The sequence below is a fragment of the Blastocystis hominis genome (genome assembly GCF_000151665.1).
Source record: "Blastocystis hominis, Singapore isolate B (sub-type 7) whole genome shotgun sequence assembly, scaffold_2".
Classification (NCBI taxonomy): domain Eukaryota; class Bigyra; order Opalinata; family Blastocystidae; genus Blastocystis; species Blastocystis hominis.
The window spans coordinates 27,954-41,208 of record NW_013171827.1 but is presented as its reverse complement, the minus strand read 5'-3'; the positions used below and the strand labels follow the sequence as shown (position 1 = coordinate 41,208).

The window sequence follows — 13,255 nt, the reverse complement described above, 5'->3', positions numbered from 1 at the left end:
CATCTTTGGTCTAAGTCCCACGAACTCTGTGATGCGATGCCCGTTATGCTCATCCTTGAAGATGGGACCAGGCAACTTCTTGTTGAAGTTGAGGAACGAGTCCAATGAAGGGAACTTGCTCTTGTCCACTTCGTGATCGTAATACTTCACGAGTTCTCCATAGAAGTAGCTAGTGTTATCCAACTCAGAAAAGTCAAACGACTTGTACATATCGCACATTTTGTGGACGATGTTACCACGGTCGTTCAACTGCACGATGAGCGAATCCGTGTCCTGTCCCAACAACTCCACGGTGTCGAATGTCGTCTTGAGCACGTTGTAGTAGAAATCGTAGATGATGTGTTTGGACATGTCCAGAATGGCGAACCCGATGAAGAATGGCTTCTCAACCTTGCGCACCGGTGTGTTCAGCTTGATACCGATCAGATTCTCGGAATACATGGTTGTCCCAGCGATCATATCGTACCCATGCTTCTGGATGATAGCCTCACGTTCATTCCACGTGCTAGCGAACTTCACTTTCATTCGTTTCAACCCAGTCTCCACGAATTTGCCATAGGTCGAGTTTGCCAACAGCTTGTACAGGTTCTTCTCCACAGTGGTCTTGGACTTGGCTCGTTTCTCACTCAGCATGTTCACGTACTCGAAGATAAATGGTGCCTGCTTGAAACGGATGATGCGGTGGATGTGAGTGACGTGATAACCCTGTTGAAGACCCAATTGCTAGCAGGACGCAATCGTAGTTGCCACCGAGATATTTGCGTCGAGGTACAAGATCACAGATGAGTTTCGGTGTATTCACCTCTTTCACTTTGTCCACAATGTCGTTCTTCGCTGCGTACTTCTTGATTCCATCGGAGTACATGCCCGCCTTCTGTACGGGGAAGAATGGTAAGTCATTGAATTTATCATGGAGTTCCACTGGTGCCTCGATGTCGCACTCGATGAAGAACCCATACTTGCCGAACGTATTGAGTGATTGCACCCATTCATTCGGATCACGGTTGATCCTTTCCATTACTTCTCGTCGCTCAGGTACACCCACCAACTCATAAGGCATCATTCGATGCATGGCTCCACCGTACAGGTTGTTGGCGTCCAGGTAGTAGATGCCTTGGGACGACGTTGCTTGCTCCTTGTTGTCAATGTCAACCTTGGCATGCCTTTTCACGATCTGTGTGATACCTCCTCGCAGGTTCTTCAACAATCGCATGAAGTCATCGATCTCATTTGTCTCCATCAATCGAATTCCCTTGCTCTCATAGAACTCACCCATGCGGTTCAAGAACACTTTCACGAGTTGTTTCTCCTCAAGTCCCTCATTCGCGTTGATGCGCATGATGTACTGAGCCCATTTCCTTGCGAGGGTCATGAGGCTACTCTCGCTATGATCGCCCTCCATTGTGACCTTTAAGAAGAGCGAATAGGCCATTTGTGGTGCTGTGATGTAGTGCATCGGATCAACACCGAATGCCTTCAATGTGGTAACGCGGAAGTGCTCGAATGCATCAGCCATGAGAGTTACATCGAGTACATTGTACAACTCGTAGTACTCACCCCATGTCTTGATATCGAAGGTCTTCCACAGCTTCACCATGTGATCATACTCGTCTTGTGGCATCATTTCACCTTTCATATCATCAATGCATTGCTCACGAGAAGGAATGGTGGTGTTATTCAATGTGTCGTACGATTTGATGAGACTGTAGAACATGGGTTCCTTTCGTGTCAACAGATCGATGTACTCGTCATTCCATTGCTTACCTCGTGATTCACAGTACTTGCGTAGTTGTTGTTTGGTGTGCACGTACAAATCGAGGTTCCCACCGAGTGTCTGTGCGACAATGGATCTGAGTGGACTGCTGATGAGCTTCAACGAGTCCTTGAATTGTATGCCATTGTATTCGATCTGCATCTCCTTGTCCTCAGTGGTTGGAATGACTTCCAAGGAGTCACTAGAGGTTGAATGAGCTGCGATGAGTTTCATGATGAATGTGAAGTCGTAGTGCGATCCATTGTGGAAGTATACGGGTAGACGATAGTTCTTCTTGTTGAATGAGAGTTGTAGGTTACACTTGGTGCAACAGGTGCAGATGTACTGTCCGGCTTCGAAGTGACGTATCTCTCCCTTTCCTGTGGTGTATTCACCTGTCACATGTGCATGATGTCGTACTTTGTCGTTATCCAGTTTCTTGTGACAGAAGGGACACACGGTTGTTGCACGAAAGTCCCTCTCGATACTCGGAGAGTTCTCGAGTGGTAATTCATCGAAGAGATACTCTTTCACTCTGCTCTGCAATTGTGTGAGATAGTCCATGAAAGGACGAAGATCCTCTTCACTCTCATGTGGTGCATGGAAGACTCGAAGTTGGCTGTCAATGGCTGGAATGCGAGACACGGCTAGACAGGATAACATGATGGGCTTGTGTTTGTTCTTGTCATCAATTGCTGACTCGAAGTCAGCGTACACGACAACCGGTGCTGGCATTTCGTATCGCTGGTTGGTGAATCGCAACCGAGTCTCCTCGTTCGCCAAATCGTACTGATCACTCTCATCGACAAGTTCACGATGTGTTTGTACTTCGTGATCATGAACGGCTTTGCGAGATCCGAAGAAGTCGTTACAGAATCTGCACTTCACATTTCTTGAGAGATGTCTATTCTTTGCATCGTTCTGTCGTGTCATACGATGCTTGAAATCATTCACATCCTTGATGTACAAGAAGTGTTTGGGCGTTCCCTCAGGTAGATTCAGATCGTTCAAGATGCAGAGGGAGAGAGGAAGCTTCGTTCCCTTACCTTTGTACACGACATCGCATGTGAATAAATCGAATTGTTCCTTCGACTTATCGATGTACCCAGGTAAGAGTGTGACCTCGAATACGTTGAGCGATACTTTCAACAATGCCTCCAATGCGGCGAATTTCTCTTCACTCGCATCGAAGGGTGTATTGTCACGAATGCCCATCGTCTCCTCTACTTCGTGAATGGTCACTCCGAATACCTTGTACTTGTCGGGTTGTTTCCACCACTTGTTGTACACGGTTGCATCGCCAATCTTGCGATTCGCGACGATCTTATGCCCGCCTTCACTGGCCAGAATGAGGCACCGTTGTAGGCATCGGTTGTCATCGAAATCCGGATTGAGCGCTGTGCGTCCGATGACGAACGGTGTGTGCTGCTTGTACCCCACGAATGAGCGTAGTGGGAACATCTCGACATGGAAGCCGATCCACCCATGGTACGCGAACCCGCTTCCCTCTGTCTTCTGTTCCTCTACGGCATTTCGGTACCACTTCAGGTACTCCTCGATCCACTCATCGATGCGATCTCGACGAACGATGCGAAGGTGTCCCAATCGATCATCGGTGAGGTTGAGGATCTTGGAGTCTCCGTCATGTGTCCACATGAGGTTGTATGCCATGATGGTGATGAAACATTGATTGTATTCACGCATACCATTGATGATGAACTTTTTCAAGACTTCATTGAATTCATTTGTCTCATCGAATATGAGATTGATCGGTTCCACTTCCTCATCGCTCTTCTCACCCGGTAGTCGAACCCACAGTCTGTTGTCAAAATCGTTGTTGAGACGGAAGTCCTTCTTGGTGCGCTTCTCCTTCACCCACTCCTTGTACATGTCTCCTTGCACGGTGTGATAGTACGTGAGTGCATACCCGAGAGTTGAATCGATCACATCACTCAATCGTCCTTGTGAGACCTTGCGATCGAAGCGTTCGAATGCCTTATTGCGTCTCATTTCACGTCTCTTCTCCACGGTGTTCAGGTAAGCGGGTAAGTGACGTTGTCGCTTCTCACCGAACTTGTGCCCATCCCACTCGTACTCGAGGTAGCGCTCGTTCCATGCCTTGCTTCCCACGACGAGATACTTGCGCTTTCCAGCAGGATCACGCACTCGTTTGCGTGACGGACGTTTCGGAGGCTCAGGGAAACTATCACTGTCATCATAGTGTTTCTCAACTTCACGTTTACGCAACCCACGTTTTGAGGGTGCGAAAAAGGCGATATATTCATCGGGTATATTTTTTCCAAACACCTTTCTCGAGAGATAGGCTCTCGTGTCAGGAATGGTCTGATCGGTGAACGTATCACCGACCCTGTAGTACTTGGCAGCCAATCGCTTCCAGGTTGGCCCATCGATCTTGATTTGTTTTCCAGTCTCAGGGTTGATAGTATATCCTACGCGTTGTGAACTCATTTATATAAGGGTCACAAAATCTTTAAGTGGTGATACACGGGTGACCAAAGTGAAATAGTTAGGAGCTTGGCTTCCTCCTTGAGCTACCGAAGGCATCCCTAGAATGGGAAAATGGCATGACCATCCGCATCGTACTCGAATTCATCGATGTCGTAGAACTCGGATTCCGATGAATCAGAATCACTAGAATTGGGGTCAGCGAACGCCATGCTAATGTCTGGATCATTATCGTACGCCTCAGCTTCTTCTTTGGTCATTTTCACCCATTGTCCTTTTACGCGTCTGTAGTTGTCATGGAGTAACTCGTAGTATGCTGTGCCACCAATAATCATGGAGCGATTGCTGGGAGAAAGTATTCTCGACTTGGGAACATATTTTGTCGTATCTGGTGGTAATGGTTTGTCGTACAAGCGATTCAATTTCTCGTCGTACTTGTATCCACGCTTGAGAAGGTTCCAGAAGCGAACTCCGTTGATTTGGATTTCTCGGCCAGTATTGGGATTCAAAGTATGAGTAGGTCTATTCATTTATATATTTATATATTTATATATTTATATTTTCTCTTTTAACCCTAGTTAAGATCATGATAAAAATGAAGTACAAGAAAACAGAGAACAACACATGGTCTTCCCTGGTACGCGCTTGTGAGGACGAGAATATCGAACTCGCCGACATCATCATTCACACCAAGTATCCGATCAATTCCGAGCGTCTATTCGGCTTCAGTGTTTGCACTCCGCAAGCAAATGTGAACTGTGGTTTGATCTTGCACGACTATGATTGCATGGAGATGACGTTGGACGAAACTCGTCCACCTTTGTTTACCGAGGATGAATGGGAGTATCTATTGCCTCAATTGAAATCCAACGGTTTGCTCGGTGTGCCTCTGAACGTGTTTTGGAGGGGCAACTCACTGCCTCCTCACATCATCGGTGTAATGACTGAGAATCGTGCTGTTTACTTCTTCTCCAACTACTATGTACGCGTGGTCTTCAAGGTGGCGGTGGGGCGACACAGTCGCCCCGGGGGAAGCGAAGCTTCCCCCTCCGTGGATGATGAAGTGCCTCCCGAGTTGTCCGATCTGTTCATCGATGATGGTGCGTGTTTGAAGGGTGTGTATGTCAAACCATACGAACGAATGGGAGGAAGCGATGCTTCCTCCCGGCGAAACTTTGTTTCGCCATGAAATCATCCAAAGTAAATAAGAACGAACGAAATTCATTGTCGTACATTTTCAGCAGCAATGGAAACAACTACACGTTCAAGAAGCTCGACAACATGCTCATCAACATGCCAGAGAAGGACGGTCATCATGTGCTAATTCGAGAGACAGTGGATGGTGTTCCTCAATACTCGTGGGGGAGTGCGGCTTGTATCGTGAAAGCGAATGAAGCATTTGTCTTCGAGTACACACCAGAAACTACCGAATCATTCAATAGCGAATGGGGTGGTGATGGTATGCCGCCTATGCCGTCCGGATCGTACCTGATAACCACGACTGTCATAACGTACCTTCCTGACGACATGTTCAACGATTGCACGTCAATCGAATCCGTGGTTGAAAAGGGTTATCGAGTGCTAGTCACGTTTGACAACACGCCTATCCTAGACAGACCGTACATCGATACATTGAATAGTCTTGTGTCTCATACTGGTTATGCTGTTGTGAATGTCAGTAACTCTCCTGTCCTTCGTACGTTTTCGAATCTCCCTCTCATGCTTCTAGGTGGTGTGAAGAGCATCACGATCGTTTTCGAACACCTGGGTGACGCTTCTTCTGGCTCCTCGTAATGGGTCGATGTGATCTTGCTGCATCTCGCAATGCATTGGGTTCCTTTCGACTCTTGGATCGCGTGACTGGTGGTGCTGGCTGTGGTTTGCATTTGCTAGCCAGGAGTTCCCAATGATAGCACTTCTGCTTGCTACCGCTTTCCATATTCTTCACTTCGTACATCAATGGCATGAATCGATCGTCAATGTCAACAACTTGATACAAGTCCTGAGACCATTTGCTCGTCAATGATCGCTTTTCCAGAATGCGAGGTCTTCGTGTCACTCGAACATAATCACCCACATCGAATTGAGGTATCGTGTCCTTTGCTGTCATGTTGGATGGTTCTGTCTTCTCCGTGTACAAGATGTTGTTGTTCCAAATGTCAGTGGGTGCATATCCGGTGTCTCTGTTCTTCCTTGCATTGTGTCTACGAACGGCACCATCGATCAAATCGAACCACACACCTTTCGATTGATTGAATGGAACCATGATGTCTTCCTTGATATCTCGAATTGCTCGTTCGGCTAGTACTGCCTTATTCGCTGAATCCATGTGATACATGGTGATGTTGGGGGAAGCTTCGCTTCCCCCGGGGCGACTTTGTCGCCCCATGTCATACTTGTCCAAGATGTTGGTACGAAAGATGGCATTGGTGAACTCGGTGCCTCGATCCGAGCAAATATGCTTTGGTGGTCCGTATGTTTGAATGATGTCCTTCATCGCATGCGTGACTTCTGTGGCACTCTTGCTTTTCAGTCGCCGAGCCATCAGGTATTTCGAATATCCATCAATGCATACAAGGACATACTTGTATCCACGATTCTTGTGGAATCCGGTGGACTTCTGTCTGCCCAACACTTCCTGTATCCATTTGTCTTGTTTGGAAGAGAAATCGATGAGATCGATGAAGTATATGTTTCTCTTGAATGAACTGATGATCACTCGAGTGGCACCTTTTCGCTTGGCTGGTTTCCGTAGTTCCTTGATCTCGTTCATAAATGAACCGCTTTATTCAATGGCTGAAAAGTGCATGGAAATGGATGAGTGGAAGAAAGAACCACAAGCTAGTGGTTGTGATGGGACAGCGAAGCTGTCCCGGGGAGAGCGAAGCTCTCCCCATTGATTCGAAATGCAAGGACAGATGTCATTGCTTGTGCGTGTACAACGAGAAGAATGGATCCGATGACGACAGTGGAAGTGATATATCGATCAGTCCGACAGAGATTAAAGTGAAATGAGGGATGCCTAAATAGATTTAAATAATGTAAACATAAATAGAAATACAAATGAACTGTTGGATGAATGATGAACGTCTTGATATCACACGTAAATATGTGCATGATATGATTAATTCATTTGTTGATGATCCCAAAGGTACAAATTATCATAATGAGTATAATCCTCCTTATATGATGATAAATTCACCCGATCTTCAACATCTTCTTGTGAAATCATGTAATGATGATAAATACATAGTGAAGTGGGGTGAAGTGGGGCGACAAAGTCGCCCCGGGGAGGCTTCGCCTCCCCACGAAGTAGGAGGACTTGCGGGACAAAGTGGGGCGACAAAGTCGCCCCGGGAAGCCTTCGGCTTCCCACAAAGTCCCGCCGGGGAGGCTTCGCCTCCCCGAAACATTGCTGAACTCCGTGCTTTCAATGAGAATATCTATGATATCGAAGGTCATCGTGTGATGACATTAGGTGGTGATATAATTCTCATTGATATCGATGGTGTTGCATTTGATCAACTCGAATGTGTAACGGGTAAACGATTACCGCCAAAGTAAAAGACTGGAAGCTATGGTTTCCAAGTCGCCCTTATTTCACTTTGTGGGAAGCCTTCGGCTCCCCTAAAGTAGGGAGGCAACTATGTTGCCCCGGGGGGGAGACTACGTCTCCCCTAAAGTTCTACAATCGTGACTTGGAAGTTCGAGTATAAGTGCGAGATAGTTGTATCACCACCGCGTGTCACAACGAGCGATAGTGCGCCATCCTTTGTCGGTGTAACAATCGATGTGCCAGACACATTCATTGTTGGGGTTGGGTTGTCAAGTGTTGTCTTCAGCAACGTTGCTTGAGACGTAGTGATTACCAAGGTCGGCGTGTCTGTAAAGCCTACGAATGCCTGTTCGTAGTTACCACACTTGAGACTCAAATCGATCGTGACCAGATACTTGCTGTTCGAAGATAACATGAGTCCTTCCGTCAAGTTCGAATTGTCTGATCCGAGATACTCGGACACGACACTGTGACCGCTGCCTGACCAGGTGTACGTGAACGTCTTGGAGAGCTTGGCAGGCTGTGGCTCGAAGGATATTCCACTGCTAGATACATTCAAGACGTACGATCCTGCTGTGGACGGTAAGGTCAACTTGCTCACACCCGCTCCATCGTTGATCACGATACACCGCTCCGTGCTAGTGCAGCCGAGGATGTCCTGGTAGATGGTAGAGGCGTCAAGGACGCTCGTCGTGGGTACTTCATTATTTGTTTCCTTCTTGAATACAAAATAACCAGAAGAAACACCCATTGCAGGTACGGTTACACCATATGCAGTATTATCCTTGTAAGCAATGAGACACATGTTTGTCGATTGTACACCGAGGGTATCGTGGAATAGAGTTGAGGCGTTCAATGTCTCGAATGTGTACTGAATTCCGAAAGCCCCAGCCTCTACTCCTTTCAGGATGTACGTCCCGGACTGATCTGGCAGGAACAGATTTGTACGAGTGCTCGTTGTCGAGTTCCAGTTGGCAATCGCGAACTTGTTCGACGTGTTGCCGAGACCGATAGCCGTGTTGATCGTAGTTGCATCAATTGTCGAGAATGAAGGTACGCCATTCTCGTCCATGTTCAGCACGTACTTGCCGCTACCCGGCAAGTCGAGTTCACCAAAGGTGCTATTGTTGACAAAGTATGGAATCGTTCCTTTGGCAGCAATGGTGATCGCCTGACTGTTACTGTCTTTGAAGTACGAATTGTCGAGCGTGGTGAACTCTTCAGGCTGGTCAGGTACTACGACACCCGCATCGGTCCATGTGAATACATTGTTGTTGTTGGTGAGCACGTAGTTTCCATTCCCACTCGGTAATGGGAATGTGTCGAAAGAACCATCCGAGTAGTACTGGAGACCACTCGTCATCTCCTTGCGTTTGAATACTCCATTTTGGAGATATACAAGTTTCTCTGCTGTGGTTGCCATTTATGTATGGGGGACGATTTGTTTTTTCTCCCTGTAATCAGGGGAGCCGCAGGCTCCCCGGGCGAGAATTTTAATTCTCGCCCTATAATAAATGGCTACTACAATTCCTCCTGTGCATAACTACGAATCGCAGATTGTGTTCAGCAATCAGTCCAATAACATCAAGTCGACCGATGTGATCAATTGGACGATCGCTCCATCCGGTGATGACGTGTACTTCAATCTGTACAAGTCTCGAATGACGTTCAAGCTCAAGATCACCGGGTTGGCAAATAACGCAACAGGTTCACCCAAGGTATTCTATGTTCCGGTGAAGAAGAACATGTCGGGCATCGTGAACAACACGAAGGTCACGTACACCTATTGGAATGGTGAGAACTTGGCGTCCTTGCCTCTGAGTGCAGACAATGAGAACATCGGCCAGATCCGGTCACTCTTGAATGCGCTCACGGACAACAAGCACAACAATGTGGTGAATGAAGGATTGAAGGAACTGTCCTACATCTACTACGATGCATTGGACTACGATACTGACGATGAAACCGAGAGAGCTGCGGCCATCCTGGGTCGACCTTATGGTGGGAAGTTGTTCTACAACATGCTCAAGTTCGTACAGCCCAACAATTCGACCACGGCGTACACGACGATCAATGTGAACTTTGCAGACATCTTCGAAGGTTGTTCTCAGGAACGATTCATCAATCTCACGCAGATGGATGCTCAGATCTATCCCACGAACGACGATGCATACTTCTACATCGATGCTGGCAAAATCAATACCGCTACAAGTCCGGACGCTGTTCCATCAGCCACGGCTTTCACCGGTGTGTATTTCGACACGTGTACGCTTTGGTATCACAGTTACAAGACGAGCGATGATTCGACCTTCGATCCTGAAGACACTCAGTTGGTGAAGAACCAGATCATGACCAAGACGTTCCGTATTCCAAGTGGACAGGGATTCATCGATGATCGTGTGTTGGTCAACTTCCCCGTCAAGATGATGTTCATGATGTTCACGGACGACAATGGCGATTTCTCGGAACTCCTTGATGTGCGATTCAAACGTATCTCATTGAACATCGCTGGTGAACAGAAGCGTATCATCAATGTGGACAACACGAACACACCTGATGGAATTGATCACACGTTCTTCGAATGGATGGACTATCTTTGCAATAGTCGTTCCGACGAGTACGACACGCTGTTGACGTACAAGACGTGGTTGAATCAGTTCCGAATCTTCGCCTTCCCGTTAGCCGAGTGGTTCCCGATGCGAGCATCGAATCAGATCCAGTTCGAAATCGAGTTGGAAGAGGATGTTGCAGCGACGATCCAGATGCACCTCATCATGATCCGTGCCAACACGGTGGGAGCGTAAAACGCTCCCGGGGCAGCGATGCTGCCCCACAGGTGGGAGCGTAAGGGGAGCCTGCGGCTCCCCGGGGAAGCGTAGCTAGGCGGAACGAAGTTCCGCCGGGAGGCTTTGCCTCCCAAGCTTCCCCACGCCTAACTAATATCACTTAAAGATTTCAATAAATAAATATAAATAGATATGAGCAACAAGATTCAGGTTTTCGATCTTTCCAATGCTTCCAATGTGTCTCTCACTTCGAATGGATTCAAGAAAGAAGGCGAATCGGCTAAGTATGTCTGCAAGATCACCGATGCTACCATTGTTTTCGTGGGTGACAACTCGAAGTTCGAAACAGACAAGAAGAAACTGTTCAACACTTTCTCCATCACACTGCCCAAGGAGCAATCGGAAGTGTTCAAAAGAATCCTCGATGAAACGAAGAGAGAGAATCAACCGTGGAGCGAATACGATGGCGAGATCCAGTTCAAAGTGAAATTGAGTCCGAACACGAAGATCGTGAATAACGACAAGAAACCCATTAAGATCGATCTGCGAAATGTGCCCTGTGCCGATCTTCGCGAATACAAGGATGCAACGATCGATCTTGTGGTGACCGGAGAGAGCAAGGAGTTCATGAAGGAAGATAAGGACGGCAAAATCACCGAGTTCTCGTACACAACTCTCACAGCAACGCAAATCAAAATCAAGGATAAGAATAGTGTCTTCGATTGCGATTTCCTGTAAATGGCTACCTTTTTCACTTTGGCTGTTGTGGCTATCGTGGTTGCCTCCATGAATAAATGGAAGAATCCCCATACATTCGGGGGCGACAAAGTCGCCCCGGGGTTGTCGAAGACAACCCCATTATTCCCAACATAGACACTACACTACTCTCGATCAAGAACAGAATAAGACGATTTAACCATCGATGTCCGTATAACAACAAACGATTGACAAGAAGAACAGAAAATACGCTCAATCAAGCCGAAGTAATGCAGGATACCATCAAACAACGGATGGAGAATGAAACCGATGAAGAAAAGAGCAAGCAATATGCCAAAATACTGCGAGAACTAGCCGACTACATCCAACCAGAGCAGACCATTGACGAGCAATTGCAGGACCTTAGACAGAACAAGGAGAGCATGGGCATTATGAAGTTCGATTGGGAACTTGATTGCCAGGACACATTCCTCAATCAATTCACGCTCATCATTGCTCCTTCCAAGTCGGGTAAGTCGTTCCTCATCAATCAGTTGTGCTACGAGATACCGCACTCGTTCGACAAGATCTGCTTCTTCATGGGAAAGGTGAGCTATGAAAACAAGTGTCCACAAGTGCTCAAACATGTCGCCAACAAAGCAGGCATCAAGACACAATGGATCAACACTGACAACGAAGTACGTCCTGACTTTACCGATAGTGAGGACGTCGCGTACAAACAATTGAATGACGATGGATCAAGTGTGGCGATCTACAATGACACCACATACCCCTCGATCTACATCTTCGACGATTTATATACGAAGCCGAACGATCACTGGGTGGTGAACTTCATGGACACCATGGCTTGCATGAGTCGACACCGGAAGACGAGTTGCTTCATTGCCTTCCAAGGATTCTCTCGATTGAGCAACAAGATCATCGATAATGCCACTCGAATCTTCTTGTACTATGACATCCTTGGACGAGAGGATTTGTGGCGCAAAATGAAGATACCACCACCGAGTAATCTATCCGAGGTACTTCGTGATATCCAGATGGGCATGCACACACGATGGTACTACTTGGATGACGATTCACTGGTCGAGTACGTCCCATACGAGCTGAGTAGCAAACAACAAGCAATCAACAAGATGCGATCGAAGTTACCGAAGGCATTGAGTGATGAACGAAAGAGGAAGGAAGTGGAAGAGAAACAACGACAAGTACAGCAACTCGAACAAGAATTGGGGCGTACGAAGCCGACCACGCAAACCAAAGTGAATAAGGCACGCACTTACAATCTCTTGGACATCAAAGAGGCCGTTGAAATCAAACCACAGGACTACAGCAAAGCCATCAACACCAAGGAATTCCAGTTCGTACAGAAACCGAGAGATGGCGTGGCAAACTATACGAGCGAAGATACCAACAGCCGCCAAGGTAAAAAGGGCAAGCGTGGCTTACGTTCCAAGTACGACTTGACATGATGCCCAAAGTGAAATAGGATGACGTCTTTTTTTTACTTTGGGTTAACCATCCAAGTCACTTCGCCAACCAAGGCCAACACGAGCCTGCTTTGCTTCTTTCTCTATTTCTGGAATAATGTCAAATCTCTCTTTTTCCCATACATCCATTGGAATCGTATAATGAGTCTTACGTACCTTTTTCCCACCATACTTCTTACACAAGTCTAAAAGGATTTTATCGATCTCGTCTTTGAACGTGAAACCATTCGGTATGTCTTTCACTCTATACACACATACACGTCCCTCTCTATCCATTTTGGAACATGTACTCTTCCATTTATCTGATTTAACATGTTGTGAATAGATGTGCACATTATCATCATTTTCAACGATAATGTACGTTATGAAAAAGTACCATTGTTGACCTACTTTATTTGGCACACGGCGATTCTTGAGTTCCTTGTTTTCCTGCTTCAGCTCTTCATTTGCCTTTCGAAGGTAGTCATTGTCCTCCTGTCGAAGACGTGTT

The 13,255-nt window shown here is 46.8% G+C and overlaps 1 protein-coding gene; it reads right to left on the bottom strand.

Annotated features, from left to right (window-relative positions):
- Window positions 1-11,508: 11,508 nt before the first annotated feature.
- GSBLH_T00002465001 (uncharacterized protein) lies at window positions 11,509-12,090 on the bottom strand. XM_013040928.1 has 3 exons: window positions 12,061-12,090; window positions 11,903-12,029; window positions 11,509-11,870 (listed from the first exon to the last, which is right to left on the bottom strand). The coding sequence occupies exons 2-3, from the start codon at window positions 11,922-11,924 to the stop codon at window positions 11,629-11,631; spliced, it is 264 nt and encodes an 87-aa protein (XP_012896382.1). The 5' UTR covers window positions 11,925-12,029; window positions 12,061-12,090; the 3' UTR covers window positions 11,509-11,628.
- Between the last annotated feature and the right edge of the window lie 1,165 nt (window positions 12,091-13,255).

Bases quoted from the DNA above. Each gene is read 5' to 3' on its own strand.
- GSBLH_T00002465001 (XM_013040928.1), bottom strand. From the start codon at position 11,924: ATGCCTGCTTTGTTGGCGACAT. The intron at 11,871-11,902 runs GTTTGAGCACTT...TTGTTTTCATAG, and splicing joins GCCTGCTTTGTTGGCGACAT to CTCACCTTTCCCATGAAGAA.